Source organism: Sciurus vulgaris (genome assembly GCF_902686455.1).
Source record: "Sciurus vulgaris genome assembly, chromosome: 12".
In the NCBI taxonomy this organism is placed as follows: domain Eukaryota; kingdom Metazoa; phylum Chordata; class Mammalia; order Rodentia; family Sciuridae; genus Sciurus; species Sciurus vulgaris.
In genome coordinates this window covers 107,063,215-107,075,590 of record NC_136473.1, presented here as the reverse complement: position 1 = coordinate 107,075,590, position 12,376 = coordinate 107,063,215, and the positions used below count along the sequence as shown (strand labels likewise).

General features: G+C 38.7%; 1 protein-coding gene across 1 annotated transcript in view; it reads right to left on the bottom strand.

Annotated features, from left to right (window-relative positions):
* SLC9C2 (solute carrier family 9 member C2 (putative)) overlaps nt 1–12,376 on the bottom strand; it is a gene marked incomplete at its 3' end in the record, with an annotated part of 73,678 nt that overhangs the window by 37,686 nt on the left and 23,616 nt on the right. Inside the window, 4 exon segments of the mRNA XM_079107309.1 lie at nt 824–943; nt 1,872–1,969; nt 9,351–9,449; nt 9,987–10,153. Coding sequence (XP_078963435.1) covers nt 824–943; nt 1,872–1,969; nt 9,351–9,449; nt 9,987–10,153 — 484 coding nt within the window.

Here is a 12,376-nt window from a genome sequence, read left to right as displayed (position 1 = left end):
TAAATGGAGTGTAATCTCTTATTTTTCTGATTACACATATTGCAAGATCTCTGATATATGTCAAGATCCTTGATGTTTGATTTTTCTCATTCTCTTTAAATTAATGAAATGGAAGAAAACAAAACAATGTCCAATTTTGTTACAAAAGAATAACACCCACTTAAAATTCAGCAGCTTCAGCAGTGAAAGGTATTATTAAAGTGAGGTTGTGTTTCTCCTAAAGATAGACTTCAACAGGACTATCCTGTAGCACAGATGACATTAAACTGAGCTAGATCTAATGCACCAGCTGGGTATTTCTCACCCCTGCACTACACTATTCCTAGAAGAAGATGCAAGCATCCCAGTACACAATATGACCCCAGAATGTCACCCCTCTCTTCTTCCTGTCCTCACTTCCGTAGAGGTATCAGTGAAGGGGCCAAAACAGAATGAAGGGAAGCAAGCACTCTGTGCCTTCACCACTCAGTCAATGAGAGTTGACCATAATATTAGTTTCATTTTAATAAGGAAAATTAAAGTCATTTATTCCAAAAATACAGAAATTATATTACTTTCAAGGATATTGCTAAAAGTTAGCAATTAAAAGTTCATAATACTTGTGAGCATGTGTGAATATGTCACAATAAATCCCATTATTAGGTACAACTACAATGCACCGATTAAAAAAGGTGGATGGGTTGGGGATATAGCTGAGTTGGTGGGTTGGGGATGTAGCTGAGTTGGCAGAGTGCTTGCCTCGCATGCACAAGGCCCTGGGTTCAATCCCAGCACCACAAAAGAAAAAAAAGAAAAGGTGGGAAAAAAAGTCCACAATACTTACCCAGGTAGAATAAAACGTCCCCTTTCTTTATGATATTCCAAGTAAGTTAACACATTTTTAAACTTTATAAGCCAACTTCTAGCTCTTACATAAGTTGAAACATCATGAATACTCATGAATCTAATAAAAACACAACATATGTTATAATAAGCACAAGTGCCAATAATAGAGTAATATAAAAGGGGAAGTTACACTAAATATAAGTTTAATAAGATCTACTAAATAAGTTTGCTGAGTCCCAAGCCCCTGCATCTGTCCACCTGTCCACGTGTGGTCATGGTACACGAGACTCCTGTGCCCCATTCCCAGAACCATTCCTGACCTGAGGTAGAGTGTAATGGAAGGAATCCAGCTTCCTTTTGTCATTCCCTGCCTAGCCCAAGCCTCTCCAAGGCCCCAATGCCCTGCTTTTCATAACCCCAGGGACCAAGGACAGCTCTCCCACAGAGATGGCAGGATGCTGCCTGCTCACTCTCACCCCGCGGGCTCTCCTGCCTCTGCCCCAGAGCTTTGTCGTGAATCACCCATGCCAGGACCGTGACCAGATATGCACGTATCGCTAAGACACTGGGTGTTCCCCACCAGATTTCATCACTTCTGTGAAAACCAGCAGTCGAGCCAGTTTCTGCAGAGACTGCTCTTCCCCCAGAACAGCTTAATTGCAGTCTCCGGGCCTCTGCTCCACTGTCTAGCAATTTAGTGAATATGATATGAAGACAAAACAAGCATAATAACAATGGAAGTCATAGGGTTCTCATTCTTATAGTAGTAGGTCCTTCCTCCAGAATCCCCTAATGTCACCAAGCTCATGAGACCACATGGGAAAATAAGCAAACAAGAAAAATAGAAAACACATGGATGAATGGATGGACAGATGAACAATGGACAGATAGATGGATGCAGATAGATGAAATAGATAATAAATTGATCTGTCTAGACGTTTAATTCTCCATGTGTTCATTCTTACTCACATACCAACTCAATTTTGAAAATATCACATTTATAATTAATCATTTAACTGAAGTAATTAAAGAAGTATTACACTTACTTTCCCTGGATGGGGCAATAGCTTTTGGTGGCACCAATTAATATCCGGGCTGCCTCTACTCCAAGGATGCCATCGTTACACTGCTTTTCAAAGCTACTCTAAACATACAATTTTAAATAAAAGTTACAAAAGATCAAACCATAAATGTAACTTACTCTGCTTAATCCTTACATAGTCCTTGCTATTATTACTGAACTCAATACAATTGACTCTCTGTATCCATGGTTTCTGCCTCTGTGAATTCAATCAACAACTGATTGAAAGTATTCAGGAAAAAAAAACTGATCTATAATGAAAATATATGGACTTTTATCATTATTCTTCAAAGAATATAGTGTAACAACTATTTACATAGCATTTACTCTGTATCATGCATGATTCAGAGATGATTAAAGAATACAGGAGGAAAAGCGTAGGGAAGTCACAGGCAAACTCTATACCAGTTTACATAAGCAACAAAAATCTGCAGATGTGGGTGTCCACTGCGCAGCTGGGGACCCTAGAACCAAACCCCATGGATGCTGAAGTAGGCCCACATATGAAAACACACTATTACAGAAAATCCTCAGGAGGAAATAAATGTCATTTGATTCAAATATATACTCAGTGTTCGTTTGTTACTAAATACAGTCCTAAATGTTATAAGAGCTACAAAGGAGCTCAGAATCTACACAATTCAGACTTCATTTCAGTAATATAACCCACACCAGTAGCACCATCCTTCTAGAGCAGAAGGGAGTGCAAAGTATTAATTCAAAGTGCGACTAGTATCTCAGCCCCACAAGAAACTAGCAAAAAGGAAAGCTATTCCCGGGTCAACTCTTCCCTCTAAACAGGAGCCATACAGGATTCCCAAATAGACCTAATTAAATAAGAAGCTCACCAAGACATATCATAATCAAAATAACTAACACAGAAAATAAAGAAGGAATATTAAAAGCCCCAATAGAGAAAAGACCAGGTCATGTTTAAAGGCAAACCAATAAGGTTCACTTCTGATTTCTCAGCTCAGACCCTAAAATCAAGGAGGGCCTGGAGGGATAGTCCAAACCCTAAAAGAAAACAACTGCCATCCAAGATTACTATACCCAACAAAGTTCAGTTTCAAATTTAAGGAGGTATTTAAATCTCTCCATGGCAAGAATAAGCCAAAAGAATTCATGAGCACCAAGCTAACACTACAAAGAATACACAAAGAAAAGCTGCACACAGAAGAACTAAGACACAATTCCCAAAACCCCCAAACAGAAAATATGGCAAAAACAAAACGGCAGGAAACCACAAACACATATCCATACTAACACTGAATGCTAATGATCTCGACTCAATTAAAAGACACAGATCAGCAAATGGATCAAAACACAAGATTCAACAATATGCTGTTTACAAGTATATCTTATAGGTGAAGATATCCACAGATTGAAAATTAATTAATTGGCAAAAATATTCCATGTATATGGTCCAAGAAAACAAATAAGTCACTACTAATCTCATATGTGACAAAGAAGATTTCAAGCAACAATTAATCAGAAGAGACAAAGAAGTTCACGATATCCTAGTAAAGGGAACAATCCAACGAGACAATATAACGATAGTGAACACTTATGCCCCAAATGTCAATGCACCCAATTATATAGAAAAAATACTCCATGATATTAAATTCTACATAGACCCCAACACAATAATATTAAGTGATTTCAACATACCTTTATCACCAATCGATGGGCCATCCAAACCTAAAATCAATAACGATATCTCTAGGGGTCTGGGGTTGTGGCTCAGTGGTAGAGTTCCTGCCTAGCTTGTGTGAGGCACTGGGTTCATAAATAAGTAAATAAAATAAAGGTCCATCAACAATAATAAAAATCTTTTTTTTTTTAAAGTTATCTCTCTTGGGCTGGAGTTATGGCTCAGTGGTATAGCTCTTGCGTGGCATGTGTGAGGTACTGGATTCGAGCCTTAGCACCATGTAAATAAATAAAAATATTCTGTCCATCTGCAACAACAACAAAAAAATCTTTAAAAAAAAAGGTATCTCTAAACTAAACAGCCTAAACAACATTATAAATTAAATGGACATAATGAACATCTATAGAATATCCCACCCCAAAGCAGTTGAATTTACCTTCTTCTCAGCTGCACATGGAACTTTTTTCAAAATAGAACATATTTTAGGCCACTAAGCAACTCTTAGAAAATGCAAACAAATTGGGCTGGGGAGATAGCTCAGTCGGTAGAGTGCTTGCCTCTCAAGCATAAGGCCCTGAGTTCGATCCCCAGCACCTCAAAAAAAACAAAAAAGAAAGAAAAGAAAGAAAGAAAATGCAAACAAATTGATCTAATCCTATCAGATCATAATGGAATGAAGCTAGAATTCAACGGCAAGAAAGCACATAAACACATGAGATCAAATAATACTCTCTTGAATGAATGATGGATCAAGGAAAAATTAGAATAGAAATCAAGAAATTCTCAGAAATGAATTAGAACAGAAATACAATATATCAAAATCTCTGGTACAGTATGACAGAAGTTCTAAGAGGACAATTTAAAGCACTGAGTGCCTACATTAAAAAAAATTAGAGATATCCTAAATAAATAAGCAGAAAAAACTAACCCCCAAATCAGTAGAAGACAGGTTAATTAAGATCAGAACTGAAATCAATGAAATTGAGAATAAAAAAAATACACAGGATAAATGCAATGAAAAATTCTCTCCTTGAAAAGATAAATAAGATTGACAAACTCAGCCAAACCAACCAAAACAAAGAGCGAGAAGAAGCAAATCAAAAAGATCAGAGAAGAAAAGGAGATATCACCATAGGCCCTTCTGAAATCCAGAGGATTATCAGAATCTATTTTGAAAATTTATACTCCAATAAACTGAAAACTTTGGAAGACATTGACAAATTTCAGACACATATGACCTGCCCAGATTGAATCAGGAAGATAGAGAAAACCTAAATAGACCAATGTAAACTAATGAAATTGAAACAACAATTAAAATCCTTCCAAAAAGGAAAAGCCCAGGATCTGATGGATTCTCAGCTGAGTTCTACCTGACATTTACAGAAGAACTAACACCAGTCATTCTCAAATTATTCCATGAAACTGTAAGGGAGAGAATATTCCCAAATACATTTTATGAAGTCAATATAACCCTGATACCAAACACAGACAAAGATGCATCAAGAAACCTACAGACCAATATCCCTGATGAACACAGATGCAAAAATCCTTAATAAAATATTAGCAAATTGCATTCAAAAACACATCAAAGAATACATCCTGATCAAGTGGGTTTAATTCCAGGGATGTAAGGTTGGTTCAATATATGTAAACCAATAAATGTCATTCATCACTTAAACAGAATTAAGGACAAAAATCATATGATCATCTCAATAGATACAGAAAATCCAACACCCATTCATATTAAAAATGTTGGGGAGACTAGGGATAGAAGGAACTTATATCATAAAGGCCATTTGTAACAAACCTAAAGCCAAAATCATACTAAATGGAGAAAAACTAAAATCATTTCCTCTAAAATCAGAAGTCAGATAAGGCTGTCCACTTTCACCACTTCTGTTCAATATAGTCCTTGAAACGTTAGACAGAGTAATTAGACAAGAAAAGGAAATCAAAATGATACAAATAGGAAAAGAAAAAGTGAAACTATCCTGTTTGTTGATGATATGATCCTACAATCTAGAAGGCCCAAAAAACTCCACCAGAAAACTTCTAGAGCTTTATAAATGAATTTAGCAAAGTAGCAGGATACAAAATCAACACCCATAAATGAACAGTTTTCTTATACTCCAACAGTGATTCAGCTGAGGAAGAAATCAGAAAGGTTATTTCTAGGTTATTTGCAACAACCTAAACACCCACACACACACACACATACACACACACACACACACACACACACACACACACCTTGGGAATTAATCTGACCAAAGAGATGAAATTTGTACAATGAAAATTATAGAATACTGAGGAAGAACTTAGAAAATGAAACAACATCCCATATTCTTGGATAGGCAGAATCAATATTGTTGAAGTGGCCATATTGCCAAAAGTATAAATTCAATGTAATCCCCATCAAAATACCAATGACATTCTTCACAGAACTAGAAAAAAACAATTCTTAAATCCAGTTGGAAGAACAAGAGACCCAGAATACCAAAACAATACCAAGCAAGAAAAGTGAAGCAGGAGGCATCACACACAATACCTGATCTGAAATTATATACAGAGCTGTAGTAATAAAAACAGCATAGTAGTGATATCAAAAGAGACATGAAGACCAATGGAACAAAATAGAAGACACAAAGACAAATCCACATACCTATAGCTGCCTCCTATTTGACAGAGGTGTCTTGAGAAAAGACAGCCTTTTTAACAAATGGTGCTGGGAAAACTGGATAGCTATTAGAAAAATGAAATTAGACCCCTCTCTCACCCTGCAAAAACTCAAATCAAAATGGATCAACAACTTAAGAATTAGACCAGAAACTTTACAACTACTAGAAGAAAACATAGGGCCAACACTCTATCATATAGGTGCTTGCATGAACTTCCTTAGCAAGGTCCTCAAAGGGCAAGAAAGAAAACCAAGAACCAATAAGTGGAATGCCAACAAACTAAAAAGTTTCTGCACAGCAAAGGAAGTGATTAAGAGTGTGAAAGGAGAGCCTATGGAATGGGAGAAGAGCTTGGCCAGCTACCTCTCCAACGGAATTAAAGTCAGAATATATAAAGAACTTAAAAAACTTAACACCTAAAAAACAGATAACCCAGTTAATAAACATGCAGAAGAACTAAGCAGAAACTTCTTAAAAAAAATTTAAAAAGCATGAAAAATTGTGTTAATATTGGTTTAGTTTTAATGAAGTAGAACAAAGGACTATAAAATATATCTTGTACATTTTATCTATTAATATATCAAAGTAAGTTCCCTCTATTAAAAACCTGGCTAAATTTAGCATTATTCTTTTTTTTTTTTTAAGATGGAACTATAGAAATACAGGAATGTTTTATTTTCAAATCTGTTGTTAAATTTCCAAACATTTTGCTGTTTTTTTATATCTTTTTTTTTTATTGTAAACAAATGGGATACATGTTGTTTCTCTATTTGTACATGGAGTCAAGGCATACCATTTGTGTAATCATAAATTTACATAGGGTAATGTTGTTTGATTCATTTTGTTATTTTTTTCCCTTCCTCCCCACCCCTCCCACCCCTCTTTTCCCTCTATACAGTCCTTCCTCCCTCCATTCTTACCACCCTCCTTATCCCTAACCCTAAACCTAACCCTAACCCTAACATTAACCCCTCCCACCCCCCATTATATGTCCTCATCAGCTTGAACCTACATAAGTATTATTCATTACACTTCCAGATCCACAACCACCCAAATAGTTTCCTAGCACATTTTACTTTATAAGACTTCATTAAATACTTGCTCAAGAAGTCTTAGTGTTAAAAAAAAAAAAAGCACAAATTACCAACAAATATATGAAAACAATGTTCAACATCTCTAGCAATCAGGGGAATGAAAATCTCATTCCAGGCAGAATGGCATGATCAAGAACACAAATAATAGTAAATGCTGGAAAGGTTGTGGGGAAGAAAGTACACCTGTTGGTGTACTTTTTTGTTGTGGGACTCCAAACTAGTATAACCACTCTGGAAAGAAGAATAGATTCTTCAAAAAACTAGGAATAGAACCACCATATGACCCAACAATCCCACTCTTCAGTATATAACTAAAAGATTTAAAATCTGCATACTACAGTAGTCATGCCACATCAATGTTTATAGCAGCACAATTCACAATTCAATAATATATATATATATTCTTCACCAGAAAATTAAAGAAGGCTTTATAGATTATAAGAGACTTGAGAGATATTGGTTAATTGCAGTGTGTAGACTTCATTGAAACCCAATTTGAAAGTATAAACTATAAAATAAGCACTAATCACATTTCTAAGACAATTGAAAATGTTATTGATTTAATATCTAATGTTATTAAGTAATTTTAAGAACAATATTAGCATTTTACTATTTTTTAAAAGACTTTAAAAATTAAATTAAAAAATTAAAGATGCATTTTGAAATATTTACAGATCAAGTGATATGACACCCAGGATTTGTTTCAAAATAATATGGAAGGTGGGGGAGTGATTGAGGAGGCAGAGGGGCAGCACTGGTTGTGTGTGGGAGTTGTTAAGGCTGGACACGGGCACATGGTGACTTATTACACCCTCTTTGTGTATGTTAGGAGTTTTCATGACAATGAGTTTTTAAAAGAAAGTAAAAAAGAATTGTGAACACAGTAAGTATAATAGATACCTGCTATATTCAATAAAATGTGTTCTATTTAAATAGAAACCTAATTTAAAATGTGTAATCTGATACAATTAACTCAAACTTGATTTTACCTAGCAATATTCCTATGTGTATGTTAGAATTTATAAATTATTACCTACAAAATTTTAGGAGAATTTTTGGTTTGCCAGATTTATTTTAGCTTATATTTCTAAAAAAAAAATAAGAGAATTTTGTATAAGAGGAACTTATGTCAAACTTATAAGAAGCAGTTTCAAATATTTAAAGTTGCTTATCTAAGTATGTAAATGACATTAATCATTACTCTAAAGACCCTCAAAAATAGCTACTAGATACAAAATCAGTATACAGAAATCAATGACTTTTCTGTACACCAATAATGAACCTATTGAGAAAGAAATCAGGAAGTCTTTCCATTCACAATAGCTTCAAAAAAATAAAACAGCTAAGAATAAACCTAGTTGAGGAGGTAAAGGAACTCTATAAGGAAAACCACAGAACACCCGACCGAAAGGAAACTAAAAAAGGCATTAGGAGTTGGAAAGATCTCCCATGCTCATGGAGATCTATGTTAAAATAGCCATATAACCAAAGTAATCTACACATTCCATGCAGTCCCCATCCAAGAACAAATGATTTTCTTCGCATGACTGGACAAAACAATTCTAAAATTCATATGGGAGAACAAAAGACCCAGAATAGCCAAAGTAACTCTGAGCAAGAAAAAGCAATACACAAGGAATCACAATACCCAACTTCAAATTATACTGCAGAGCCCTAGTAACAACGACTACACGGTAGGGGGGAAAAACACAGACACGCAGACCAATGGAATAGAGCGGAGACACAGAGACAAATCCACACAGCTACAGAGCTGGGCATGGTGGTGCACACCTAGAATCCCCGTGGCTTGGGAGGCTGAGGCGGGGACTGTAAGTTCAAAGCCGGCCTCAGCAACTTTTAGCAAGGACCAAAGTGAGGGCCCAGGATGTAGCTCACTGAGTTCAATCCTCAGTGAATAAGGAAAAGAGTCATTTGGTGGAAGAGGAGCGAGAGGAAGAGATGTAGGAGGAGGGGGTGGAGGAGGAGGAGGAAGAGGGGGCAACCAGGACGATACCAACCATTTGTATTATAGCCACATGCAATCTGGCTTCTTCTATTAAAACTTCATCTGTTGGGGACTGCTCTGCTTCATCATCAAGTACAACACGGGTATTCGACTAAGTTGTGGCACACAGAGAGATAAAGTTAAACATTGGTAAGAATAGTTAGAAGGTGTCAAAGGCTGTGCTCGACAAAGATCTCAATAACTCGGAGTTGCTAAGATAAGGGGCTGTGGATGAGCTGGTCAGTGCTTCGCCATAGGAGAAGCGTGTTGCGACTGGCGAAATATTCCTTTGGGTAGCCTTAGCCGAACTGTTCTCTGAACCTCTGCATGCTGGAGTGCTCTCGGGATCATCCTGCTCTGTGCGTCTTGGGATACTTGCACAGGGAGAGATCTCTCGGTATCTCTGCCCAGTGGAAGCATCATCTCTACTGATGCCCAGCCAGCCAGTTTGGCTAACCACCAAGACCTCCTCTTTAGAGAAAGAATTCAAAGTCATTTCACCAAGCTGGCAAAACTCCTGAGTTTCCTGACATTTGGTTAGCAGAATCTTTTTTTTTTTTTTTTTTTCCCATAGACTATAAGGCAAGACAGACAGACCAAAGTCCAAGGGAAGGAAAAGAGGACTGTTTTTGGCCAGGCATCAACTCACAGGAAGGGTGTACTCGATCTTCGCTTTTTCTTCCACTAACGTCCAGTTGACGTTCGTCAGCATTTTTTCTGTTCTGTGTAAAGTCATGGTGTTCTGTATGACCTCCTGTATGTGCTGGATGACAGTCTGCATGGCCATTTGTCTCGGGAGGGAGAGAGCACAGAAACCTGAGGCAAAGAAAAGCAAGGGCCTGAGCAGCCCAGGGAGGACTGCAAGCGAAGACCACCCGCACAGCCGCCCCAGAGCACTGGGCAGGACAAACGCCATCCTCGGTTTTCCACGAAGTGACCCTAGCATCCATTTCCTCTGGCCATAAACTCAACTGTAGCTGGCTCGGTTGCTGAAGACATGACTTAATATCTCAAGGCCCCCACCAGTATTCCTGAGAATGTGGGAGACTACCTGTGTCTCCAGAGGTAGAAGGGCTGCTTATTAAACTCTGCAGATTCCTGGGCTCTCTCCAAGCCCTCAGAATCAGACTGGCCTGAGAATGTGCATTTTTAACAAGTCCTTCAACTGTTTCTTATCCATAATGAAATGTGAAAGCCCACAGAGCCCCCTCAGATTTAACCTCCGTCTCCTGGCCAGCAAATCTGCATGTGCAAGTCTTGTACCTCTTTGTATCTGCTTGAGATAGGAATTTGAAATCATACCTACGAGGAGGATGTAAATAGGGAGTGAGCTCCGCCTACTCACTCACAATTCCTCCTCAAGAAAGCTGTTCTGTCTCTGCAATTGCATGTGAAATGTCTCATGAAGAGTGCAAATGCTTTCCAGATGTGTCAGTTTAACTTCATTGCATTCCCTATTGGACACTGTGCAACACTGCTATTCGAAATTTGGGAGATTCAGAGAGGCCAGGAGGCATTTCCCTCTCAGGTAGCAGGGTGGGTTCACTATGACCCACAGCAGAGATGCGTTTGACTGTAAGCTGAAGTTAGCAATCAGCACCTTTGCACTTAAAATCCCCAGAGCCAGGACCACTTAAGGAGAAAATTTATTCATTTGCCGAATTAAATCCTCCTCATATGATAGGGCAAGTTAATTTCCAGTTTTTCTGGAGAAACATGAGAGCTCAGGGGCCACCTGAATGCATCTGAATGAACACACAGGTCCGAGAGTCTCCCCCCAGAGCTTGAGGAAGCCATCTCTCAAAGCTTCAGACAGACGCGAGAGCGCGTGATGAAACTCTTCCTGAGAAAACTCGGTACTGTCAGCACCCACAAACTGTGTGCCTCCTGGTATTTCTGAGAAGGAGGAGCACTGATTCTTGAGAGGAGTAAGTACTCACCATATGATCTTCATTCAACTAATTTTTTTTTTTTTTTAATTCTGAAATTTAGTTAAAACAGCCACAAATTTGTAGTGTGGGAAACAAAGAAAAAAGCATTATCATGATAGTGAAACTCACCGTTGAGCGTCTGAGTGGGGGGGCACCACAGAAAGCAAGCCTGGGGAAACCCGCCATGATGTCCCAAGGAAGGGAGCAGAGGGCCTGATCCCTGGAAGGCAGAGCTGAGCAAGCCTTGGGGGTCCTTGGCCCTGCCCTCAGGCAAGCTTTGCTGACCCCAGCACACATCCAAACAGCAAACAAGAACAAACCCTGACTTGGGAACAGGGAGAGTGGCCAAAAAATCCTTCCCACTCACCAGCCCCATTTGCACGCAGGAGCCCATGGCTTCAAGGGACCGAGACAGAGCTCTGATGGCGTTTATGGGACGCAGTCTAGGAAGGGGCAGGACCTCCTGAAGAGACACAGGTGACGGGCTGTGTCTCCTGTGGGTGGGCCAGGCTGCTTCCTGTCTAGCAGAACCCCCTGCAGGGATGTCCCTCCTGTGCTCTCGCTGGCCTGAGCTCTCCCAGAGTTACCAATGTGGTTTACCAACGAAATTCGCATTCAGAGGAGACTACTCTGAGAAGGATCCCAAGTATCTCAGACAAGGAAGGAAATCATCCCTCTTCAAACTAGCAAGTTGATCGGGTTTATTGGTAAATAAGTGAGAATAGGTGAATTTCTAGTAGTCTGATCAATTCTAGATTCTCTGATGAAATCAGGTCTCTGCACAGCAGCGCTGAGGAGAGGGCCCGACTATAATTCTGCCTAATCCCACCCCAGCACCCCCAACCCCCTCCGTCCCTTGAACCTCTGCTGCCAACCATCTGATCTTGGATTTCTCTACTGGATGTGTCTACTTATAATTTTATTGTATTTATGCATCTTATTATAAACAGTTTTAAATACCTTGTAGATAATAGAAAATGTTCCCGTTTGTGATTTGATTGTACCTAGACACATTACTATTATCAGGCCCAAATTCCTTTTAGAAACAGGCAACAGAGGCAGAGCCTGGGGATTGTCTCCCAATGTCCATTCTCTCCTTCTTCCTGTC